General features: G+C 44.2%; 1 protein-coding gene across 2 annotated transcripts in view; it reads left to right on the top strand.

Moving 5' to 3' along the window:
• The window catches only part of LOC138301129 (tumor necrosis factor receptor superfamily member 1B-like), a 209,659-nt gene extending 183,069 nt beyond the window's left edge, over positions 1-26,590 (top strand). The window contains exons 9-10 of one of the 2 annotated variants that reach the window (XM_069241265.1): positions 8,636-8,888; positions 21,906-26,590. In XM_069241265.1, coding sequence (XP_069097366.1) covers positions 8,636-8,888; positions 21,906-22,183 — 531 coding nt within the window. In that variant the 3' untranslated portion in view covers positions 22,184-26,590. The remainder of the gene's footprint in view (positions 1-8,635; positions 8,889-21,905) is intronic. The other variant, XM_069241266.1, reaches the window with a different exon arrangement.
• Positions 26,591-26,968: the final 378 nt, after the last annotated feature.

Here is a 26,968-nt window from a genome sequence, read left to right on the forward strand (position 1 = left end):
CATCAAATGCTGGCTGCCGCAGTGTAACACATAGGGCAAGCCGTATCCATTAACTGTTGGCCCCGCCGCAGCGGGGGGTTCGACCGAGATTCCGATGTGGGGTTGATGGGGGGGCGGGGAGGGGATTTCACATATGAATCAGGACAAGGAACAGATAGGATTAGACTTGCTGGACACCACATAGCATCATCTCCAATCTCATTAATGGGGGAGTGCTTAACACAGTCATACTCAGGTCACCTGTACGCCCCCCCCCATAGGGCAGACATACACAAACATGAAGATACACACCGCACCCCGCGCCGTGCCGTCTCGAACACTATACATTTACTGGATAGACGGCTCATAGGGGAGGTCACCCTGATGACCCGCTAGCGTGGCCTCCCCCCGTCCCCCTCCCCTCCCACCCCTCCGCCCCCGCCCCCACCACCCCAGGACGGGGTGGGCGGACCATTCAATATCCTAGGCCCAAACGGCAGCAGCGTAACAATACTGGTAGCATCTTTTGGGAAAGCCCCAACGCCCCCACCCACTAGGAAAACCTATAGATGAAATTAAAAGACAATAACATGCCCCTACTCTTACTGAAGACAACCCACAGAAGGTACACCTGCGGAACAGCGCAGCTAATTCTTAGGCATATAACAACTGCACTGAAGGGAGATATTCCCGGGCGATCACGAAAAACGCAGCGCCGTAGACCATCATAAGATAGCACGGATTTTTACATTCTACAATGTCTTAACAGATAATAAGCATAGAGTGCGTGTTGTGGGGGGTCCCGTGGCGCGTCACTCTGGGCCCATTCTTCTTCCCCTCCTCGTCTTTAGACTCTGACATTTACTCCGGACCCACACCCGACCCCCCGGCATCTCATGCATCCATTTATGCGCCCACGCGACTGGGCTCCCCCCCCCCTCCGGGAGGTCTCATGACATCAGGAACAAAGCATATATTCCCTCATTATGCCCCATTGATATAATACCCTACCGGTTAGACCCGCAGATTAGAAGGATTTAGGCAGTAGTGAGTGTTTTTCTACTCTGATCAAATTCCATTCTCTATTTTTTCTATTTATTCTTTTATTATTATTATCATTTACTTCTTCGTTTTAGTGAGGTTCCTAGACCCATTTCTCTCTCCACTCCTATACTCACCCACACCCACGTAGGAATCGCTGTCCGTTTCTCTCTACACACCCCACTCTACCTCTCTCCATCCTCCCCCACCTCTTTCCTCCTCTTCTATATTCTTCGTATTGTGACCAAGGGGATCTCTCTCAACCTCCCAAGGCCTAACTGAACAAGAAACCTATATTCCTCGCCTCTCAGGCCTGTCATTACTTACTTCCTGGCTCTATCACACGGACCATAACATATTCAATACACCATAAACCATGACACATCCGGTACCCTTGGGAACGACAACTCCGCTCACGGCCCTGTCCTGGAATGTACACGGCATGACCCACTATATTAAGCGACAGAAGATACTGTCCTATCTCCGCTCCAAACATGCCGACATTGCTCTACTACAGGAAACACACCTTTCCTCGATGGAATCAGAGAAATTACGTAGAGATTGCGTGGGAAAAGTAATATACAGCGGAACACCACCTATGTTAGCAGGTACACAGGGAACGGGAAGGAAATGCGGAGTGGCAATACTCCTGCGTCGCTCCCTGCAATTATGACTAGTTAAAACATGGCATGACCCAGAGGGACGTAACGTACTAGCCAAGCTAGTGGTAGGATCCTCCACAATATGCATAGGCTCAATATACGCCCCCACCGGCTCTAAGCGCTCCTTTTTTCTCTCTCTTAATCGTCTTCTAACACAGATAGGTGCCTCACAATATATTCTTGGGGGGGATTGGAACATAGTCCAAGATGCTATTCTAGACCGATCAAGTGGTCTTGACACAGGTAACAATGCAGATAGAGCCATACTAAAAGACATCCTCTCAGACCATGGCCTAATAGATTGTTGGCGTCTCTCCCACTCTTCCAATAGGGAATATACCTTTGTCTCTTCGGTCCACGGGACCCAATCATGGCTAGACTATTTCTTACTTAATCACAGAATGCTACAAGCGGTTAAGTCAATAGAAATATTGGTAGCCGCACTATCAGACCACTCTCCTGTATTAATAACCCTGGAACTCGGAATGATTACACCCGGCCGTAAACCCTGGCGCCTCCCTAACACTAGGTACCGATCCCCGACTGGGAAGGAACAACTCAAGACCCATATGGCCACATACATGAAGGACAATAGAGGCTCAGTAACCTCAGCACAACTTCTCTGGGCTGCGGCGAAAGCAACTATTAGAGGGCAACTAATGAGAGATGCAGCTATCTCCAATGCCCATAGACGGGCCCGACAACGCACGTTAGAAGATACAATAACGCAGGTCATGAGGAAATACACACAGCAACCCACCCTCCCCAACCGCCGCTCCCTAGAACAGGCCAAAATGGAGCTTAACTCCCTTTATACCTCACAGGCAGAATATGCTCTACAAAGGCTGAAGGGACGACACTATGAGCACGGAGAGAAGGGGGACCGCTTATTGGCTGCCCAACTACGCCAACGGGAAACAGCACTTGCTATACCGGCACTGCGCACCCAGGATAACTTACTCATCAAACACCTCCAGGTGACTGCAGAAGAATTTGGCCGGTACTACCAAACTCTGTATTCCTCAGAAACATCGGAGGACATTGCCCGCTGAGACGCATTCCTGCAGAGGACGCAAATCCCCCATCTTACAGATGAAGGCAGGGCTCTTTTAGAAGGAGACATTAGTAAGGAAGAGATACAACAAGCAATAGCTAATCTATCATATCACAAAGCACCGGGGGAAGATGGGTTCACATCTGAATTCTATAAATGGACGGGAACCGACACGGTAGATGTCTTATACGAGGCGTTCCATGGGGCCGAGAGGGAAAAGACCCACTTCTCAGCGGAAGCTATCGTCCTATCTCCTTATTGAACAGAGATATTAAAATATTAGCGGGAATACTGGCCATTCCCTCGCTAATCCATCACTCCCAAGAAGGCTTTGTGCCGGGCCGCTCCTCCAGGAATCACCTCCGCACACTCTTCCATGCCATTTGGACTGCCCGCGATACACAAGAGGAAGCCTTAGCCCTCTCGTTGGATGCCGAGAAAGCATTGGACCGAATAGAATGGTGGTACCTCTTGGAAGTCTTGAAACGGTTCGGGTTAGGAGAAGGTTTCATTAACAAGGTGCGCCTCCTATATGATTCCCCGACAGCACAGGTAAACTGTAGGGGGTTCCTATCGGACACTTTTGCGATTTGGAGAGGGACATGTCAAGGATGCCCGCTATCCCCCCTCCTATTTCTACTCGCGGTGGAGCTTCTGGCGGCAGCTATCCGTAGTTCCAATCTCATATCAGGGATCCCACTACCAGGCGGAAACTCTGACATATATTTATACGCGGATGACATCTTACTTCCCCTCATTGACCTACCCAACTCCATCACTGCCCTAAGGGAGATTCTAACGGAATTCAAATGCATATCAGGATATCGAATCAATTGGGACAAATGCGAAGCCCTACCACTTTCCCCAGTCACAGTGAGTGCCTCCATACAAGATTTACCGATCAAATGGAAACACTCCCGACTAAGATATCTAGGAATTGACGTAAATACAGGGCTGGTCAATGTAGAAACAGACAATATAGATCCACTGATCAGTGCCATGAAACAGGACTTTGAGAAATGGGGTCAGCTGAGCCTCTCCATGTGGGGCAGGGTACAAGCGGTGTGGATGGTGACCTTGCTGAGGTTCTTATATGTCCTAGGTATGCTCCCCTTACAGATCCCCTTACCTGTATTAAGAGAGATAGACCGCTGTATCCGCTCCTTTGCTTGGGGATCCATGCGCCCACGACTACCCAGAACCACCTTGATAGCCCGACGGGAATGTGGTGGACTAAGCCTTCCCTCGATCGAACACTATTTTTACGCGTTACATCTTTCACAAATGGCCCTCCTACTCCCGACTGTAATAAATCCGCCGTTATGGGTGGACGTGGAACGAGCTCTTACAGGGGCCCCCTACGGCCTTCAGCTATTATACGATACGAGCCAAAAATGCCCCCGAACCACCAATCCTATGATAGGAGCCATGAAGAAACCCTGGTAGTGGGTACACCGGCTCCTTAAAATAGACCCCCACCTACATGACAGAGCTCCATTATGGGGCAACAAAGGGTTCCAAATTGGAGGGAAAACTATTATCTGGAAGGACTTGGGTCAACGAGGCGTCATGCGAGTGGACCAACTTATATCAGGGGAAACCTGGAAAACATTCAGGGACCTACAGGTGGAATTCAACCTCCCGGAATGCCACTCATGGCGCTACCTCCAACTCAGACATTGTCTTAAACAGAGACTAGGGGGGTCATTCTGACCCTGGCGGTCATGGACCGCCGGGGCCGGGGTCGGCGGTAACCCCGCCAACAGGCTGGCGGTGCTCCGCCGGGCATTCTGACCGCAGCGGTACAGCCGCGGCCAGAAACGGAAAGTCGGCGGTGTACCGCCGACTTTCCGCTGCCCATGGGAATCCGCCATGGCGGCGCAGCTTGCTGCGCCGCCATGGGGATTCCGACCCCCCTCACCGCCATCCTGTTCCTGGCGGTTCCGCCCACCAGGAACAGGATGGCGGTGAGGGGTGTCGTGGGGCCTCAGGGGGCCCCTGCAGTGCCCATGCCAATGGCATGGGCACTGCAGGGGCCCCCGTAAGAGGGCCCCACTTTGTATTTCAGTGTCTGCTTTGCAGACACTGAAATACGCGACGGGTGCCACTGCACCCGTCGCACATCCTCCACTCCACCGGCTCCATTCGGAGCCGGCATCCTCATGGAGGGGTGTTTCCCACTGGGCTGGCGGGCGGCCTTTTGGCGGTCGCCCGCCAGCCCAGTGGGAAACCCAGAATACCTGCGGCGGTCTTTTGACCGCGCAGCGGTATTCTGGCGGTTCCCTCCAGGCGGGCGGCTCCCGCCGCCCGCCGGGGTCAGAATGACCCCCTAGGTGTCCTTCCCCGACAGTTCCCTCGCTCTCCCGTATTACATTACCTAGAGACATGGGGGCAGATGAAAGGCGCGATATCGGGACTTCAGGCATTGCTGAATCGTCACCTCTTCTCACTCCCACTCCTGACTTCCCTCAAAAATAAATGGCAGACGCACCTACAAACTGAATATGACTTGGAGAACTGGGCAGACTTGATTGAAGCTAGAGATCGTGGAGCACGTGAGGCTCGTCTGAAATTCTGCCTTTTTAAGACACTACATGATTGGTATTGGACCCCACAGAAATTACATATGGCATGACTTCTCCCCCATGCAAACTGCTGGAGGTGACAACACACACACTGTGACTTACTCCATATTCTACACGATTGCGCAGCCGTACAACCTTTTTGGAGATCAGTGGGAAACACCCTCCGAGAAACTCTACCCCTCCCACCACTCCTCACCCCATCTCTCCTATTGCTACACGACATGGGAGAACTCCATAAGATTACACAAACTCAAAGTAGACTCCTACACACCGCACTAGCAACGGCCAAATTATGCATCCTTAGACTCTGGCGTGCACCGACCGTCCCCTCCCATGATGAATGGTTGACAACAATGTACCAAGCAGCCACACATGAACGACTTATCTACAGTTTACAGGACAGAACGGAGGTGTTTCTCCAGACCTGGTCACCCTTCATCTCCGGACACTAGGACCGGATCTCCCCTAAAGAACTCCACAAAATACCACGTAGTGAGAATACATCATTCCCGATGCCATGCCCATGCCCATGCAGGTACATCCGCCCACACTTAACACACCATCCCTCCCCTCCTGGACTCAGATGACCCCCCCCGGTAGAAAGGTAGAAAGTTACTGCATAACCTACGGTAAAGCCACTGCTTACTATCCACTATTCATTGACCTTTTGGCATAACCTATACCACTATTCATACCCCAATCCTTAGAAATATATTATTGATGTTCATGTCACCGTTCCACTTTCTGGCCCCCCTCCCCCTTGCTCCATAACATAACATTTTGTAACATTTTGTAACCTGGCCCTATTCTCTTCATATGGACGCAGCCACTATAATGGTTTGCCTTTTGAATTCACGCGACCTCCTCCCCTCGGTCACTATCGCTATCACTATCATTATCACTACTAATATCACTATTAATATTAACATCATTATTACTGCAGTGATTATTATTGTTACTATTGCTGTCACTTTCTTATTATTCCTTTGCCTATTGGATACCATAGACACTAATACAATTCATTTATATGTTCTCTCTCCCCCTATTCCTCCCATACCTTCTCTCTCTATTCTACACCTTATATATTCTCTGATCCCTACCCAGAAGCCTTCCCCCCTCACCCGCCACCCCCCCTTCCTCCTTCCATTTCCACAACCCACACTAATCATTGTTTTTCCTTATATTCCTCAGTACACCCCTAATGGCCCCCCATTACCCTTGACCGTATCCCATCCTTATCACAAAGCATTACGAATTATACTCCTTAAATGACTAGCAGCATATCTCTGGGAGACTCAAGGAGATGGCAAATGGGACACTTGATTAGTACTGAACTCGACTGTTATTACAGTAGAATTGTATAACGAGGAAATCATGGAGCGAATGGATCCTTGTTCTTTTGTTTTCTTCCTCTTCTTTTATAAGTTGGTTATAATGGATCGTTTAACGTATCTCTGATTGTATCTGTATCGTTTTAAGAAAATGCCACAACTATGGCAAATGGCATAGCAGTAGACAAGAGAGATATAAAACAATAATCGTACATGCATAATGCTTAAAAGAAACAGACATGTATATTGATAATGATTCACAAAATGTAAAATTGTACTTATTGCCTTCACTAAGAGAAAATATGATTAGAAACAGAAATGGCTTAGATTAATAGACTGTTTACTATATACTGTGTAATATGATGCAATTAACAATAAAAAAAAAATACAACGCAAATAAAAAAACAGGTCATCCAACTGACCGTTGGAGTCACTCAGGTAGCCTGGGATAAAAGGGGAAGATCCAGTCTTCCTTTGCAAGGAGCGAACCTACGGGTGATTAGCCACGCTTTAAAAATCACTGATTGAAGGAGCAAGGCAGGCCTCAAGCAGCAGGGTAGTCCTCTGGGAAACAAGGTGATTCTTAAACCGCACAGCAGTCTTCTGAAAAAAACAGGCAGGCCTCAAGCATCAGGGCAGTCCTCTGGGGAACAAGGCAAGCCTCAAGCAACAGCGCAGTACTTTGGAAAACAAGGTAGGCCTCAAGTAGCAGGGCAGTCCTCTGGGGAACAAGGCAAGTCTCAAGTCACAGGGCAGTCCTCTGAAAAACTAGGCAGGCCTCAAGCAACAAGGAACTCATTTGTGGAACAAGGTAACCATCAATCAGCATGGTAATCCTCTGGGGTACATGGCAGTCCTTCCTGCAGGTCCCAGAGGGTTCTGAGTGGCTCAGGAGGTACAATAATTATACCTGATGCCATCCTTCGAAGCGGTGGAATTTTCTAGACTACCCCCACATCTGGTTCTTGATCATTTTTCCCTTTCCCTGCCAAGGTCAAAGAAGTGTAGGATCACTAACAACAAGTGTTAGGTTTAATGGAGTGCGCTGGAGGCAAGCCCTTTGAAATGTTAGTGGGGCAGGGAACAGCTTGCCCCCAACCATTCCGGCAGAATACCTCATCCTGCCCACACCTAGTCCACTATTGTTTATTGTAAGTGCCCCATACACATTTTTAACGGGGAGCCATTAAAAGGTCCAGGTAGCTGGAAACTCCTAGAAGGCATTAGAAGGTTTTGAGAAGGAAAATGCCAACTCTCTAAAAGTGGTATTTTCAAAATTGTAATTTAAAACCTGACTTTACCATTAAAGAGGATTTTAAATTACAGTTTATTTCAAATGTATCTTGTCAGGTCGAAATGGCAGTTTAAAACTGCACTATACGCTGCAATGGCAGGAATGAGACATATTTGAATGGGCCACTTTGGTAGTTGGCACATTGGGCATTGCAGGCCTACTAGGAGCATTTCATGTACAGGCCTTGGGGACATGTACCTCCATATACTAGGGAATTATAAGTAAAATAAATATGCTAATCAGGTGACAGCCAATTTTGCTATGTTTTAGAGAGAGCACAAGCACTTTAGATCTGATTAGCAGTGGTAAAGGGCGCAGAGTCCTTATCTCAACATAAACAAATTCAGAAAACCGGAGGGGGGAAAACATAAAGTTTGGGGATGACCCTGCAGAGAGGGTCAAGTCAAACAATGAGCTCTCTACAGTATCCAAAAACTAAAATAATATATGAAGATATTCTATTGTTATTGTCTCCTTCAGTGTTGAAATCTATGTTGTGTGTCATGTATTAAAGAATACGTAATAGATGGATTATCGAAAAGAGTATGCACATGATAGATTTGGCAGGCCTGCAAGAGTCACTCCTGTTTGCCTTTTAGAAAATGTTTCGTCTTTGATTTATCAAATGTACTTTGGTTTATTTACTGTTTTGCTTTTTGACTACTTTCAAATCAATTTTCATGTTTTAGCTTAACACAGCCAATGAGAAAAAAATGAGCCAAGGTCAACAAATTCCATCTGCTTTGAAGTACAACAGTCCCGTGCAGGAACAAGAACTTCTACTGAAGTACCAGAGATTAAGTACATGCTCACTGGATCCTATGCCATGTTCTGCCATTGTTGGGGAGAAACCAGAGAAGATGAGAGAACCGCCAGAGACACCAAAAAGGGGTCTAACATCAATAGGAATGATGGACAACAATGGTGTTCTAATGAACTCTGGTAAGCCATGCTTCTGACAGAAGCCTAGCCTATAAAAACGACAAAAGGGAGTGTAAACCAAGCATGCATGTGGTAAAACAGATAGAGTTCAAATCTTCTTCTACATTGTTCCTAAAGGGTGGAATGCCCTGCTGCTACATCTAAAAGCCCCTTAAGGGAGCCAAGGCCAAACCTGTGGCACTGTTTCTGCTGGTCTGACTGGCAGAAACTTCGTAATGCGATGTTTCTGCCCGTCAGCCCGGTGGAAACATCATAATATGACTGGGGGGAGGCTGCTGGCTCCGTGGATTTGGCGGTTGCTCATTCCGACTGCCAAAGTCGTAATGAAGCCCTAAATCACAATGCATTAACTGCCCACAGCTACAATCCAACTTCCTCTTCTATCACTCATTGACTTTATGCTTCACTGCCTTTTGGCTAGAGAAATACCATATACTTACATACATATATCCTCCTTCTCATAAATTAACATGAGGGACTAACTGTTGACTATTATTATTTCAATAGCTAGTGTTTCTTATGCCTTTTTTATTATTGTGACACAAAAAATGTGTAATTCAGCACAACTGGATATATGCAGCCAGAAGCATGCAAGCTAATTATACTTGTAATAATTGGTACAAAGTGTATGTCTTATATGGGTTCAAATACTTAAATATATTATCATAAATGATATCAGAATAGTCTGTCAAATAGATGGGTGCAACGCAAAGTTTTTATCATGCAAGCAAACTCTCTCTGAGTATCCAGTTATTGGCCTATAGTTTTGTAGCTGATAGTTTTCAACTTTTTACACATCTCTGAACTTGGGTAGTTTTCTCTCAGGGCTGTTAGTTGGCAATGATAATTCATAGGTATTTTTAAGTGCAAGTGCATCTTGCTTAACTTTATTGCACTGGTCACTCCCAAGCATTAGGTGTGCAGGTGCAAATGTTAACTAGCTTTTCCCCTTGTTAGAAATGGGGTCTTTGGTTGGCAGTCAAGTTACCCCCTGTCCAAGCAAGGACCCTCACTCTAGTCAGGGTAAAAGAGAATCACCCTCAGCTAACCCCTGCTTACCCCATTGGTAGCTTGGCACGAGCAGTAGGCTTAATTTCAGAGTTCTAGGTGTAAAGTATTTGTACTAACACACACAGGGGGTCATCCTGACCCTGGCGGTCTTGGACCGCCAGGGTCACGAATGACGGAAGCACCGCCAACAGGCTGGCGGTGCTTCAAATGCCATTCTGACCGCGGTGGTAAAGCCGCGGTCGCCCAGCCGGGGCCGGCGGTTTTCCGCCATTTTTGCCCCGGCTGGGATAATCCCCCAGGGGAGCGCTGCAAGCAGCACTGCCCTGGGGATTCTGACCCCGGTACCGCCAGCCTGTTTCTGGCGGTTTTCACCGCCAGGAAGAGGCTGGCGGTAAGGGGTGTCCTGGGGCCCCTGGGGGCCCCTGCACTGCCCTTGCCACTGGCATGGGCAGTGCAGGGGCCCCCTAACAGGGCCCCGGCCAGCTTTTCACTGTCTGCGTAGCAGACAGTGAAAAGCGCAACGGGTGCAACTGCACCCGTCGCACGGCCGCAACACCGCCGGCTCCATTCGGAGCCGGCTCCTGTGTTGCGGCCCTCATTCCCGCTGGGCCGGCGGGCGCTAACTTGGTTAGCGCCCGCCGGCCCAGCGGGAATGTCAGAATGGGGGCTGCAGAATTTTGCCCGCCCGCCAAGTTTGGAATGACCCCCACAGTAACTTAATGAAAACACTACAAAATGACACAACACAGGTTTCCAAAAATAGAAAATATTTATCTAACAAAACAAGACAAAAACAACAAAAATCCACGTCAAGTTATCAATTAAAAAGCAAAAAGAGTCTTTATGTAGTTTAAAACACACACTAATACTGTTAGCGTGAAAATGTACCTTGGGTGCGCCAAAAATAACCCTGCACGGGTGAGTGTGCGTCAAAAAGGGCTTGCGATGCATCGATTCCACTCACGAGCCGGACCTTGCGTCGTTTCTCCTTTCGTCGGGTCAGGGCGCGTTGTTTCTTCTCTCCACAGGAGAGCAATGCGTTGATCCGGTCAGCACTCTCGGGTCCGGGCAGGCCTTGCGTTGTTTTTACATGCTCAGCGTTTTTTGCGTTGGAAATCCAGCCGCAGGATGATCCGAAAACCACACAGTGCGGGTTGCGATCTCACCAGCCTCCGTCAGCGATGCTGCGCATCATTTCTTCAGCTCCGTGCGTCAATTCTTTGGTCGCGTTACAGATTTTCAGCCGCGAATCCGGCGGCGCGTTGATTTCTCAGCCGCAGATCAGAGTTGCGTCGATCTTTTCCCCGCACGGCGCTCTGTGCTTGGATTTCCTCCTCTTAGGCTGCCAGCTTCTCCTTTCAGGGTCCCAGGAGCTGGATGGGCACCACAGGCTCCAGGTGCTAGCAGATAGAAGTCTTTGCTGTCCCTGAGACTTCAAACAACAGGAGGCAAGCTCTAAATCAAGCCCTTGGAGAGTTCTTCTCATGATGGAAGGCGCACAAAGTCCAGTCTTTGCCCTCTTACTCTGGCAGAAGCAGCAACTGCAGGATAGCTCCACCAAGCACAGTCACAGGCAGGTCAGCTCTTCTTCCTCAGCTCTTCAGCTCTTCTCAGGCAGAGGTTCCTCTTGGTTTCCAGAAGTGTTCTAAAGTCTGTGGTTTTGGGTGTCCTTCTTATACCCAATGTCTCCTTTGAAGTAGGCCTACTTCAAAGCAAAGTCTCTCTTGAATGTGAAATCCTGCTTTGCACAGGCCAGGCCCCTGACACTCACCAGGGGGTTGGAGACTGCATTGTGTGAGTGCAGGCACAGCCCTTTCAGGTGTGAGTGACCACTCCTCCCCTCCCTCCTAGCACAGATGGCTCATCAGGATATGCAGGCTTCACCCCAGCTCCCTTTGTGTCACTGTCTAGTGTGAGGTGCAACCAGCCCAACTGTCAAACTGACCCAGACAGGGAATCCACAAACAGGCATAGTCACAGAAATGGTATAAGCAAGAAAATGCTCACTTTCTAAAAGTGGCAATTTCAAACACACAATCTTCAATTCAACCTTACTAAAAGCTGTATTTTTAAATTGTGAGCTCAGAGACCCCAAACTCCACATGTTCATCCGCTCCCAAGGGGAATCTACACTTTAATCAGATTTAAAGGTAGCCCCCCATGTTAACCTATGAGAGGGACAGGCCTTGCAAAAGTGAAAAACGAATTTAGCAATATTTCACTGTCAGGACATATAAAACACATTACTATATGTCCTACTTTAACCATACACTTCACCCTGCCCTCGGGGCTACCTAGGGCCTACCTTAGGGGTGTCTGACATGTAAGAAAAGGGAAGTTTTAGGCCTGGCAAGTAGGTACACTTGCCAAGTCGAATTTATGGTTAAAACTGCACACACAGTGGCAGGTCTGAGACATGATTACCAAGCTACATATGTGGGTGGCACAACCAGTGCTGTAGGGCCCACTATTAGCATTTGATTTACAGGCTTTGGGTACATCTAGTGCACTGTACTAGGGACTTACTAATAAATCAAATAGGATAAGACAATTACATACACATTTTGTAAAGGAGCACTTGCACTTTAGCACTGGTTAGCAGCAAAAAAAACAGAAAAATCTGAGTCAACACATCAACAACAGAGGCAAAAAGGTAAGGGAGACCACGCCAAGGATGAAAAGTCTAACACCCCTCAACACAAATAACACTTCTATACAAAATTCTCACCAATTTCTAAATTTTCAGGCACCCATCCCTCCAAAGATGCATGTTATAGTTTTTGGGAGAATCACACTTACTAGTATATTATGGGACTGCATACTATACTACTCGATGATTTGTACTTTGTCTCCACTATTGGCTGGGAAAAATCAGTGGTACGGACAGTGACCTTTCTTTACCAAAATTATTAGGCAGATGAAAAACATCTACCCCACCTTACACTCAAACTTAATAAATTTGCATTTTAATACCAATGCTCATAATAACCCTAAACATTCTGCTCCTTCTTCCTCTCCCTCCAAATTCAGTGCTTCCTCTTCTCTACACTCCTTCTCTTGTTGCCCCACTATAACTCATACTAACGTCAGTGACTCCAGAATGCCTGCGCCTTCCTTTCCACCGCTCCTGAGTACTTTGACATTTCTGCAAGTGTATTACTGGAAATGTTTGTGATTTCCCAAAATTCATATAAAAAATGCTTACTAGTATATGTACACTTGTAGGTGCACAATGTTTTTCCAAAATTGTACTTTTTTCTCTTGTTGCAGGGGTGGCCAATAGGATATCCCCATAGTCTAAACAAGCAATTAATCCCAACTAATCAGGTGGCAAAGGGTCGAATAATCCCAGCTTGAAAGATAGTGGTGAATTATAATGTCAGTGCCACTCCACACCTCAAGCCAAATAAGATAGCTGTGACTTATATAGTCCTACTAGACAAGCCAGCACTGATCCCAAGGCCTCTGACAATAACCTCTTGCTAGATATGTGGTATGGAGAATAACAAGTGGATCCATCATGGGTATGAACTGCAAGTACCAACTTGTCCACTATTAGAACTGACAGTCTTTGGTGCAGTCTTCCTCCAAACCTGTTGCCTTCTCACCTCCTGTTGCTGCAATTCATTTTTGGAGGCTTTAGGACTCGGTACACTTTACCACTGCTAACAAGTGCCAAAGTGCTTCTGCTCACTCCTTGAAAAATGGTAGAATTGACCTACACCTGATTAGCACATTTAATTTACTTATAAGTCCCTAGTAAAGTGGTACAACGTGTACTCCGGGCCGGTAAATTAAATGCTATTTGTGGGCCTACAGCACTAATTGTGCCACTCACTTACGTAGCCCTTTAAAACATGTCCCAGGCCTGCCATTGCAGCCTGTGTGTAGTTTGAAACTGCCAATTCAACCTGGCAAACTAAACCTTTTACCAGGTCTAACACTTTTTAATACATATACGTCATCCCTAAGGTAGCCCTAAGCACCCTAATGCGTATATAGAAAATTGTATATTGGGTACAGTATGTTCTCAAGGAAATTGTGACTATATATTTTTTGAAAGTCTTGTCACTCTTTGTTTGCCGGAATATGTTCTGAACCTGTATATGTGCGCCCTTGTGAGTGTATTACCCTTTCAGTGACATTTTACATACTAATAAAATAAAAAAACATTTTTCTTGAGGATATTAATCTAACTCTTCCTGGGCTATATTTATATTCCCAGTTTATTGGATACTACTGACTTTTTGTTTAAGGACCCTTGTTCCTAATAGCATATTATTAGCCCCCTCCCTAATCACCCTCGGGTTTCCCTTGTCCTCAGAGCTAAACACCCCATAGGGCAGGGTGCAGTGTATTTAAAAAGATGGATATGTACTTTTATGTTTTACATGTCCTGATAGTGAAAAACTCTTACATTTGTTTTTCACTATTATAATGCCTACCCCTTTCATAGGATAACACTGGGTTTCTTATTTTATATTCAATAAGTGCCAACTTTTGATTGAAAACAGGCAGAAAAGTCAAGTTTGGTCTCAAATGAATTGTAACTTAAAATCCTCTTTAGTGGTACAGTAGGATTTTAAGTTACAATTCTGAAAATGCCATTTTTAGAAAGTTGTCATTTTCTAACCTGTGTCCTAGGTCACATGACTGGCTGTAGATGGCAGTTGGCCTTTGTATATTCCTCCCAGACAGTAAGACAAAAGGGGGACTCGGTGTTGGCATGGTGGGCCTTCCTGCCAGGATGTGAGAGGCAGAGCTGTACTCTGCCCAACTTGCCTTTGAAAGGGGCTGCACCATCATACTCACAAAGAACTTGACATTTCTCAATTGTCACCCTACACCACGTGGAGCCTGGGCAGGGAAGGAAGGAAATTCCAGAACCAGATGTGAGGTGAAGACTACAAACTTCTCCCACTTCAAAGACTGTCATAGGTATAAAAATTGGAACCACAGACCAACTTTTCAGTTTACTCCTGGACCTGTGGAAGACCCCCAAAAGGACTGTCTTGTACTTCAGATGATTGTGTTGCTGTTTGAGCCCTGCTTTGAACCTCAGAGGACTTATTTGCTGCTGTCAGAGAAATATCCTGCTGCTTGAAGATTGCCTTGTCCCCTCAGAACACTGACCTGCTGCTTGAGGCCTGCATTGCTGCCTCATCTCAGGACTACCACTGAGATTTTGGGCTCCTTATGACCACAAAAGGGCCCTGTTTGCTACAACATCTTACCGCCCTCAATGTACTCGACTCTTGGTGCTACAGCAATCACCAGCGATGACCAGCAATGCATGATCTAAACATGGCATTGCAGCGACAACAGCCTGTGGTAACTGTCAACGCAAAGCTCCAGTGAGGACCGTATACTACACTCAATATGCTGTTGCGCCATAGCAACAACCATGCTCAATGCTTTCCTCGCAGCCTTCTCCACCACGAATTGGACTGTTCACACTGCATTTTGAGAAGGTAACTTTTTAGCAAGGCTAACCTGGCCTCTGTATCCAGCTAGAGCTCCATCGTGACTTTGTGACTTTCCCCAGGTCTAGCACAACCAGAAGACCACAAGTGGCACGCACTGCTTTTAGACCTATACTTACCGAAATCTTTGAAATTGCATATTTCTGGTTCTACTCATTGGATTCTTGTCATTTTGGTCGTAAATGATTTATTGCATTTTACTCTATTTCCCTAAATTGTTGTAGGATATCTCTTGTGTGTTTTTACTTTAGCACTATTTGTGTGGTGCATAAATATTTAACACTGTGCTTCTAAGTTACGCCTGACTGCTTTTGTGCCAAACTACAAGAGGGTGAAGTACAGGTTACTTTAGTGACTTTTGTGGTTGGCTCATGCTGACAAGGATTATGGTTGTTGCTTGAAAGGCGTTCTCAACCCCTTTATAAAAAAAAAAGAATCCTACATTCATGGTCCTCCTTCCATTGCTTATACACAAGGAGAATGTTAATACAAAAGTAGTTGGTACTAGGAAGGAATAAGAGGTATTTAGGATGGATCAGAGAGGGGTTTAGGAAGGGACGTCACCCAGCCAGACAGACTTTGTGAATACTGTATGTAGTAAACTTACTCCAGAGTGCAAATTTACTCAAGAGTTTGAGATACTTTTGTGAATCAGGCCCTATGTGCTTAAGCATCACAGTAAAGGTTGATTGAACTACTTTCTCTGCTCAAGTAATCTCAAAATAGTATTTAATTAAATCTCTTGTAAAGCACGACTGTCACCTAACAGGTATCCTGGCGCTGTAGGAAATGAAGACTTGAGGGGAAAGAGTGACAAACTCCTAGAGGTGAAAGAAAGCTGCCACTCACAATTTATCCCCAGGTATTGAACCTCAATGGGGAAAAAGCTAAGTTTTTAGCGCTTTACGGAAGTGCATGCGATCTGAGAGATGAGGGATAGTACCAGGGAGATGTTTCCAGAGGTAAACTGCCCCGATCATAAACACACAGCCTCTTTTTCTAGATTTCTTAAACTTTGTAAACTGGGTCAGATTTGAAGAAGAGGAGCGCAAACTCCTGCCAGGGACATACCAATATATTTTCTTTTGTAAAGGAGCTAGACCTAATTTGTGTAATGATTTAAATACACAAAGATTTAAAAAGGATTCTTTGTCTTAGTGGAAACCAGTGTAGCTCCTTCAGAGCAAGGGATGTCGAAGATCTTCTGGGCCAGTTCAAGGCCAATTTGTCCGCTACAACTTGAAATCTCTGAAGCCTGAGCAAAGCAAAGAGCAAAGCATTGTAAAAATCCAGCCTGCTCAAAATCACGCTGCATACTACCAGCGCTTTAGAAGAAGAGGGCAATAGAGGCAGGACATTGTGCAGTGCTCAGATTAAAGAAAAGAAGATATGTGAAGTTTTATTCAAGTGAGTTTCAAGGCTCAACCTCTTGTCGAAAAGAACCCTCAAATTCTTAACATTCTTGGACAGGACCAGAGTCCTGTCGGAGGGGACTGACTAGAAGTTGGACGGCAGTGAGGCTGGGGACCTATTTGCAGAGCAACGGAGAAATGTGGCCTTGTCCCTGTTAAATTGCAAAGAATTTGCTGTGAGCCACACAATGATGTCATTCATACAGTCATGAAAGGTCTCTAGTGGCATCCTTTGGGTACCCTCCAATGATAAAATGAGTTGGGTATCGTCAGCACAGTTCACTATGCTGACCCCATGTGATTTGATTAGTGAGCTTAGAGGAATCATATAGATATTAAAACGTATGGGGCTAAATGAAGAACCTTCTTGGACCCCTGTTTAATGGCCAGAAAATCAGAACAGAATGGTGGCAAAGACACCGCTTGCTGCCAGTCTAATAGGTAAGACTGAAGTTGTGCCTCTTACTCCAATGGATTCCAGCCTTGCCAATAGCCTGTTGTGGTTAACCATGTCAAAAGCAGCAGAAAGATCTAAAAGAATCAGAACCACTGATTGACCATTATCAACACTTGTTCATAGCTCATCCATAGCCGTAAGCAGAACTGTTTCAGTCACATGCCCTAGTCGCGATCGAAATTGCTCTTCTTCCAGGATTTGATTGCTTTCCAAATAATCAGATAGGGCCTTGCTGACCCAGCGTTCCAAGATCTTTACTGGGTAGGGTAAGAAAGAAATAGACCTGTCATTGCTATAAATTATTGGGTCAAGGGATGATTGTTTTAGTAAGGAGTCACAATAGCCTTTTTCCACATTGCAGGTAGCAAGGAGACTGCAAAGATTGGCAGCCTATTTGCCAGAGTATTGGAAAGAGTTCTGGTTAACATTCCTTCCAAATTCTGTAAGGTAAAAGATCAGAGGTGATCCAGAGGAAATGGACATTGCCAAAGAGCTAAATTAATCCTGCGTAGGGCATTCAAAGTGTTCCAGCGCAGTTGCAGAGATATTGCCTCTGGTGTCAAATGAGGAACCTTTTTCTATGTTGGTCACCAGAGAGGCACCAGCTCCTGGAGACCCCAGAGTCAGGTTATCAAAACCTGTCATGATTTTATAAATTTTTCCCTCAAAGAAGTTTGCGAGGTTATCACACAATACTTGGGAGATGGTATGAGGTGATCCAGGCAGTCTTGTTGAGGCAGTTTTCACATATTATTAAACACTTTCTTCGCGCTGTTGGGTGCAGCCAAGATAAGTGCTAGCATAGTTTTCCGCCTTTCGTTTTACAATTTCATTCTTATTATGTCTTAGAGCTTCTTTAAGGGCAACCTTGTCCTCATTTTTATAGGTCTTCTACCACTGTCTCTCGTCTTGCTTACAAGTCAATTTAATGGCTTTCAGCATTATATTATACCAAGACGCTGAGGGTCTCCCTGTGATTTTAAGTACTTTAATAGGGACAATCTGATCTAAAGCATCTCTAATACTGCTATCCAGCTCTGCATAATTTTCCTCCACCAAACAGTCCCGAGCAACATAGACGGCAACATTAAAACAGGATCTGTCCCTCAGCTGTTTAAGAAGTTTGTCCCATACTCTACCAGGGTGACCTGTGGCCATTGTAGAACTCTGCAGGGTTAAATCCCTTTCCTGTAAAGAAAAGGTCACCAGGAAATGATCTGTCCAGCAAAAGGGGTACTGTCACTGACAGTAGCGAGGTTGTGAGTGGAAAAAATAAGATCCAGAGTATGTATGTCCCTGTGTGTGGGTCCTGGGGCAGGTTGTTGCAGTTCAAAGTTATCACAGAACCCGAGAAGATCTTCCAATGAGGGCCAGGTGCCCCGTTAGCCAAAAGATTGAAATCGTCTAGGATAAGAAATCTAGGATGGGTTAAGCCGATGTTGCCAAAAATATCAATTAGAGATTGTAAATAAGGGCTAATGGGTCCTGGTGGATGATAATACAGAACTCTCAAAAAGGAAAGGCAGTTACTATCTTTAAGGGAGAAGCCTAGCAGCCAAGGGCGTAACAACTCATTCAGATTTAACAGGACAAAATCCCACTTATCCTTAAAAACTAAACCTACTCCGCTGCCCTTCCTCAGGATGTCGGAGTTTATGAAAGATCTTACAGCCTGGGGGGCATGTTAACTCTAGGTCAACATCAGAGTTGGTTTAGGTCCAGGTTTCTGTCAGGAATAAAGCATCCCAGTCCCCCGTATGAAACAATAAATATACTTCAGTATATTAATTGATCTCAAAGGTCTGTAATAGGGGAAAGCAGAGGCACAAATTCATCAAGGCAATCGGATAAACCTTTCATCTGCTATAAATATAGTAGTTTGAGCCCTAGAGAGGGGAACCTCTAAAATTAGAGAACACCAGACTCAAAATAAAAAATTATTGGGCACAAAGGAAACTTATTAACAAAAAGACAATGGGGCAGATTTTCTTGCGCTCCTTAGTGCCCCCCAAAGCCACCATGTTTGCACCGTATGAAAGATAAGGCGCACCATGGCAGTCACTCGGGAACTAGCATATGATAATTTTTTATTCTTGTTTGGCGCTTTGCAGGATGAGCGTAAAAAATGTTGACGCTAATCCTGCAAAGCACATTGAGGCCCATTATAAATAATGGTGTGCATCCTTTTAATGATTACTCTGTGCATGCATTCAAAATGCCACCAAAAATGGCGCAGAGAAACCTTTTAGATTTCTTTGCACCATTTTTTCTGCCCCCCTCACGGGGGTCGCCCTTGCATACATTATACCTGGCACAGGCATAATGTGATGCAAGGAGTTACTAAGTGGTGCAATGCATGCATTGCGCCACTCTGTAAATCTGGTGCTGCAATTTTGGACTTGTTGGGCCACATTAGCGTAAAAGAAATGACACTAATGTGCGCAAGAAGGCGTTAGGCCCTCTTAAATCTGGGCCAATGCACCAACAGGCATAAAGGAAGATAGTATGATTGGGAAACTTTGGGCCCTGGATGAGGGAACAGGGAGTATAGTCAAAGATCCTGCATAGCAAAAGTGTATTTGGAATTCTATACAAATGTATATCCAGAGACCCTAACTCCTAATAGGTTGGACATTCGAGTCTAGCTACAATAATCTAAGGTGGAAGAAATACCAAAGAACACCTGCAGCCTCTAGCCAGGAGTAAATAATGGAAGTAATTGGATTCATGACTACTGGAAAGGTGCCGGGCCAGATGGCCTTCCAGTGAAAATATGTAAATCACTTTTACAGAAGTTTATCCCCTATTTGTTTACAGTTCAATTCTATATTGCTAGAAGGGAAAAATCTGTCTTATTGAAAGTAGGCAAACTAGCCACTTTTTAAAACCAGGGAAGAACCCAGAAAGCAGCTCATATCATCTGATTACACTATTAAATGTGAAATAACAATTTGTCACGCAAATTATTTCTAATAGATTGGCCAGTGCAATTAGGATTTACCATGAGAGGCAACAGATCTTGAGACAGACCTTAACCCACCGTTAGCTATTTGGTTCTCAGATAGTTTTGATCTGGTGAGCAGGGAAATATTTAGATAAGTTCCTAGAGGCTATGAATTTTCTTTCTCAGCTCACAGGTTGATTAGGCTCCTGTATTAGGACTCCAAATTACAAGTAGTACTGAATAGTGATGAGACAGGGGAAATTAAAATTTAAGGGGACACATGTAGGGTGTGCCCACTTTCCCAGATATTACACTCTTCATTGTAGACCCTTCTTTCCTTAAATCAGTCCGTGCAGTTAATGGAGCCTCAAAGATTAGATTATATGCGGATAACTTTGCTCTACTTGTCTCTACAGGGGACAGGAATATTATGCTGGTATTTGATTCCATGAAAATTATTTCTAATATCTCTGGCTACAAGGTTAATGCTCCCAAGACAGACACCTATTGGAAAATTGAGAACTATCCTGGGATATTGATGCATCGTAATTACACCTCCAATTAGACGACTGGGAGTACAGGTTTGCTCATCATTAGAAGATGTATTTGATTACGTGCTAGTCAGTTGCTTATCAAATTAAAAAAAAAATGTCACCTCTGATATCATTTAACTCTTTTAATTGTAACATAGAACAATGCAAATAAAATGGTTGCCCACAGCAAGGTATATTCCCTTCGAGATAACTCCTAGTAATTTGAAAATAAAATCTTTACAAATAAATAATGCAATGATACCGTCATTTAAATGTGGGTACAAGCGAGCCTGGTTAGCAAGAACAAACTATGCTGACACCAGGTGAAAGGAGGGCCAGATAATTTAGCGAATATTGAACATGGAAGTGAATAGACAATATAATATAACTCTTCTAAATTAAAGGGCAGTAATACTACTTCTTAGGTTCGGAGAAGAGTCAAATATGTTTAGGGAGACGTTCCTCCACCCATTCTGCAAAGGCTACGTAGCTAGAGTTTATGAACAATTTGTTACCCTACAAACTGGAAAACATTAAAAAATCAAGGCTGCTTTGGAACTGGATTTAAGCTTTCGTTTCTCAGAGAAGGAGCAAGGGAGGGTAAACTCAGGAATTAATTCAGTCAGTTATACCTAACACCCGTTTGTATTCATACATTCACAGAATCAATCTCAGGTACATTATGAGAAGCATTTAAGTGAAACATATGTTGTGGGACTGTAACAAAATTAAACATTTAAAGATTTCTGGGAGTCTGTTTAAATGGCTGGTGCAAAAAGTCAGACACGTTTTATACTGTATCACTGATAAAATATGCTTTGCCAGCCATAAGTAAGTATACCATTGATATTATACAACGATGGCTAGATCTTTGGATGCACAAAAATGGAGAACAATAGATGTATTGGCATTGGAGTATTACCCTAGAGAATGGGTTGTGTAAAAGGTCTAAGAGAGCTGGGGACATCTCAAAAAGTGTTTAGAAGGATGAATTGAACATGTGACTTTATACATTTATTAGTGAATCTGTTATCCCCCAAAGAGTAATTGTAAGGTAATAAAATGTTTTTCATTTTTTTATTAAATGTAAAGTAAGAGTGGTTCAATTCCCAAAGAAAACGAAATAGTGAAGGAAATGTTCTGCAAATTCAAAGACTGCTTTTTATATTTCTTCCAGAAAGGTCTGGCAGTGGAAATGACCTGGTGAACCTAACCTGCATTGTGACTGTTGGCAACGCCCATCATCATTCTTTGGTAGCCAAGTCAGCTGCAGAACCTCGATCATGTCTTGCAATGAAGGAAAGCATCCCTCTGTCAAATGGAGAGCTCAATTTACAACATAAGCCGGAGGCACATCTTTCATTTGAAGAGCACTCACTTTATCCAAAAGGGGAGCTATTACCGCTAAGTATAGAAGGCACGGAAAGAAAAACAAGCCCTGGCAAAGGCCAATAGGTTTTCTTTTAATATGCTGGTGAAGTCCCATTAGTTTTGCCAATGCTTGCTTGCTTTGGAATACTCTTTGGCCAAAAGCATTCCTAGATACACATGAGTGTGGACACATGGGTGCTCATCTTGAACTGATTTTTGTCAAAATATAACGAAAGAGAATAATTGCAACATGGCATCTTGTGAGCCGGCATGCATAGGCAGGTACAGACAGCCACCCTGGAAAACCTTTTATCATACCACCAGGAGAAAGGCCATCAAATGGCAAGCAGACAACTGAGTTAGACAAGATAGCCATCTAATCATGAGAAGCAGCCTGACTTAAAGTCCACTCAATGGACTGTATTATGCACATTAAGGCTCATATTTATACTTTTTAGAGCCGCATTTGCGCCACTTTTTGACGCAAAAGCGGCACAAACTTACAAAATACAATCGTATTCTGTACGTTTGCGCCGCTTTTGCATCAAAAAATGACGCCAATGCAGCACTAAAAAAGTATAAATATGGGCCTAGGTCTTCAAAAACAAACAGCTAAAGCTGTCTTTACACAAGACATAACAAATAAAAACCACCAAAACTAAGTTAGCTTTGGTTACATAACGTTTTACCATAAAACACAACATATAAATATGTGAAAAATACTTCTCTAGTATTCATAGCAACGAGGAATAGGTATGCAGTAACAATTTTTCGTATTGCAAGTCAGAAATAATAAATAGAGGTTTTGGCTTTGAAATTGGTAAACTATGGGCTATGCATTCTTTTCTGCCCAAGCCATTCCTATGGAAAGGTGAGTCAAACCTCACATAAGTACCTAGACCATTCTGCCACAGCTGTATGCAAATAAGAGACATCAACACCATGAATCTCTGCAGCTCGGTCATGTGCCATGTTTATCTAGAGTAGGATCTATCAACTGGTTCTCCCTCACATCTGCATAGATAAGGGCGACAAAGTATCGTGAAATGTGATAACATTTTAATTCTCCTGCTTTTACTTTTTCTATACCTAATGGTATTAGTGAATCAGTCCAAGAAATAAAGTATCTATCTTCTATTTTCTATCAATCCACTTATGTTTGGTAGTGTTGCCTTTTAATGTATGAGTCTAGTTCCTAAAACGTAATTACTCTTTAAAAATGTAGCAAAGAAGTGTTTAAGAGCCTGGAACAGAAAATATGTCAGTGCATATAGTAATTAACATTATGCGCATGCACGCACAATACACTGAGGAGCCTACTTATGTGGAAGTCTTGTAGTGCAGCGCAGCAAGTCACCTTTTGTGGCATGTGCTGTATTTAAGGTAATCAGATGCATTCTAGCCTTTGCCCTGCGCTGGCCCCCTCTTGGCTGCCCAGTGCCAATGAAGGCACCTTTTCACCATGGTGCTAGGGTGCCTGCATTGCATGCAGGATTGTTTTTGTGCAGGAAGGAGCACCTTCGTGCACAAAAACAATCCTGGGAGGCATATTCCTATTTCTACAGAACATACACATAGAAAGAGGAAGAAACTAGGAGAAATAGAAATATGTTTTCCTGTTAAGCCTCCCTTAGGTTGGTGTAAGATGTTGGTGCATTCACAGGTTTACAGGTTCTTGTCAATCTGGGAAAGAGTCAAAAAAACATAATGCGTTGTAGTACTCCAGATTTTTGGAGCCACTCAGAGCCACACAAAGTGGCTTTGCATGGCTTCAAAAATTTGACTTAGAGGTTTGTGTCACACATGTACTAAGTTGTGTGGTGCAAATGCAACACAAGCCTACCATAAATATGCCCCTGACTTTGTTACCCTTTTTGAACATGAGGTTGCATTTGTTTCTCTTTCATATGAATTTGCTCATGCCATTTATACGAGGCCAGTAACATGTCTGAAACATGTCTGCTTCTTTGTGCTGGTCCTCAAACCCATTTTTGAGCGAGAGAGCATGTGTTGTGCAGACAAATAGCTAATTTTGTGTGCAGAGATTGTTGGCACACAAAACAAGTGTGTAATAGATGTAATGGTGCACACATGCATAAAATACTAGGTCAAAGTTGAGGATAAATGCAACTTTAGCCACTAAATTTTTCAAATACTTTTGCAGCGTTTAGAAGTAACCTTCCTAATCTGAATAGCAAAAGTACATTTGTGTGTAGTGGAGTATTTGTACTTTATACAACTTTAGTTTGCTGTTGCTTTGTTCTCCTAATGCTTGCTGAATTTACCTCATATTTAAGTGGTGACATTGATGCGATTTGACTGGCTTGGTTTGCAAGACAACTGAGCATTAGGTTGGTGGAGCTTTACTGTTGAATGGAAGGGTATAGCATTAGCACTGAGATTTTGGGGGTGGGAATCACAAATTTCCCAACTAATAAAGCAGTGGCCACAGGTTGAATGGGTGTGATGGCCAAGATTTGGTATGGACTGTTCCTATGAGGAGCAGGGGCAGTACTGAATTGCATTAGGTTGGTTTCTGGACTGATTTAGAGTTTGGCGGACAGGTACTTGTTGCTATGGTGACAAAGTACCCTGTCCGACATATTCAAAGTCTGCGCTCCTGATTTCTAGTCAGGCAGACTGCACGTTTTTCACAGATGGAGTAACAATTACTCCGCTGGTGTAAAACGTCCTCTGACAATCATTTCCTACATTGTCAGGAACCACAACGGCAGTGGTTCATGCGAATGTATAGAGATGTCCGTAGGGCTGGGGGACATCTTTAAATATGGTGGTGGGAGTAAAGGCTGGGTGGCAGATGTAAAGCCCTCCACCACTTGTCAGCCTTTACTCAATTTGCTAAATCAGACCCTCTGTCCGGAAAGGCACACTGGGTTATGAACAATTGTTTGGAATGCTACCCCAAGCTATTAGTTAGACTGTTTGCAAGCAGTTGTCCCATAACCTATTGGGTGTTGTATTGCCAGCATTATGTCTGGAAAACCTGAGACTCACACAGCATTTCAAGCCTACTACTGCCAATGTTTGTGAATTCTAAAAAGTAGCAACTTTGCATCCATTCAAGGAGTAATTCAATGGGTGCCGATTTGTTACTTTTTTGGTAAACCAGTCACTATATATACTTAAGTTCTTGATTCAAAAAATGAAAAAGGTAAACCTCTTAGAAAAATAAGTATGATTAGAAACTCAAGGTCCCCAGACCCAATTATCCATCTAAGAATTAATTTATTTGGGGTGTGTCATACCCCAAACTGCCCGAAAGCTACTCCTATGAAAAGTGGGCCATGGGTTTCTGGACCCACATCTTTCAGAAGTTATTAGGAACCAGAGTCAAGAAAGAAGTTGATTGAAGAAGGGTCTAACCAATCATTTTGTGACCTATGTCATTCGGCACATTATAACATAATTCTCCAACCTCCTCACCTTACAGTGTACCCCATTGTTGAAAAATCATCATTGAATTTGCGGAATTGGAATAAATATGACTTTTACAGATGGCTAGCAGGCTAGCATGGCTAGCAGGCTCTCACACTTAGTGTTTAGGGTCGAGCCTGGGTCGCATGCGCTGGCGCAGGCGTATCACTTGCGATACGCTTTAGTAGTTAGAAAAGGGCTCAGAGCCCCGTCCATGTCATGTCAGTGTCTTTCATTGGTTTGTGGGCTTGCCTTTAAAAATCTGCTTGCTTTCATTAGTGGAAGGCATACATACGTCATGCCTTTTCCTGTGGTTAGCCCTCCTCGAGCGCAGTGACCAAGTACTGAAAACATATGAGGCTCCGTGTTTTCCGTCTGGTTTGTGGGCTACTTTTTACCTTTTTTTCGCAGTGTGATCTTGCTTGGCAGAAGTCCAGCGCTTTGCATGACATCGACCCTGTTACATAGTTAATTGCACTTTTGCCGATAGGTTTCAGTACAAGTGAATTGTAGCAGCGTGATCGCACTCTTTTTTTCCATTTAATGTGGCAAGAAAAATCCGGTTGGGAGTTTACAACTGCTAATAGCTCTAACTCAGAGAAATGCGAGACCCGTTGCATTGCAAATGCTTGTTTATTCTGGTGTGGATTTCCTGCCAAGAAGAACTTTAATTTTCTACTGAACAGAGTGCATTAGTGTCTAACTTCAAATTGAATGTCCAGCAAAGATTTGAAACTGTCCTGGCCACCACAGTAAGGAATGCAGTGCCAGTTGACCTTCGAATGGAGTTCCTGCCACTTGGGTTGTCTAAGAGTTTTACAATATTCCTTCAGAGTTCTGCTTCGCATTGATTTATATTGTGTTTTTCACTGATACTGTGAGGTTGCTGTTTTGGAGATGTATGATGGCAGCGCTTGCCATCTGTAGCATTTTTCCTTTTGTTTTATTTCTTTTTAGGGTGCATATGTTTTAGAATGTGGAGTGCTGGTTGACTTCTGATTTAATTAGCTGTTTATGAAGCCTTTAAATAAAATTTATTGAAACAAAGTACATAAAGTGTGAATATTGTTTTATCGACCCAAAGGCGTTTTATTTAGCTTCTACTCATTTACTGACATGTTGCAAGAATGATTAGAGAGACACTGTGGTGGGATCGCTAGGTGAATGTCTTGGTACTGGTATATCAGTACATTGTGGCAGCTAGATTAGATGATCATTGTGCTGGGGGAAATGTGTTAATGCTGAGATATCAGTGTGTGGTGCAAGACAAATAAGAGGAGCATTGTGCTAGTAGAGCTCTGTGAATGTCTCAGGACTGGGATATCAGTGCATAGTGCATGACAGATTAAATGAGCATTGTGCTGGGAGAGCTCTGTGAATGTCTCAGGACTGGGCTATTAGTGCATAGTGCATGACAGATTAAATGAGCATTGT

Source organism: Pleurodeles waltl, chromosome 6 (genome assembly GCF_031143425.1).
Source record: "Pleurodeles waltl isolate 20211129_DDA chromosome 6, aPleWal1.hap1.20221129, whole genome shotgun sequence".
Taxonomy (NCBI): Eukaryota; Metazoa; Chordata; class Amphibia; order Caudata; family Salamandridae; genus Pleurodeles; species Pleurodeles waltl.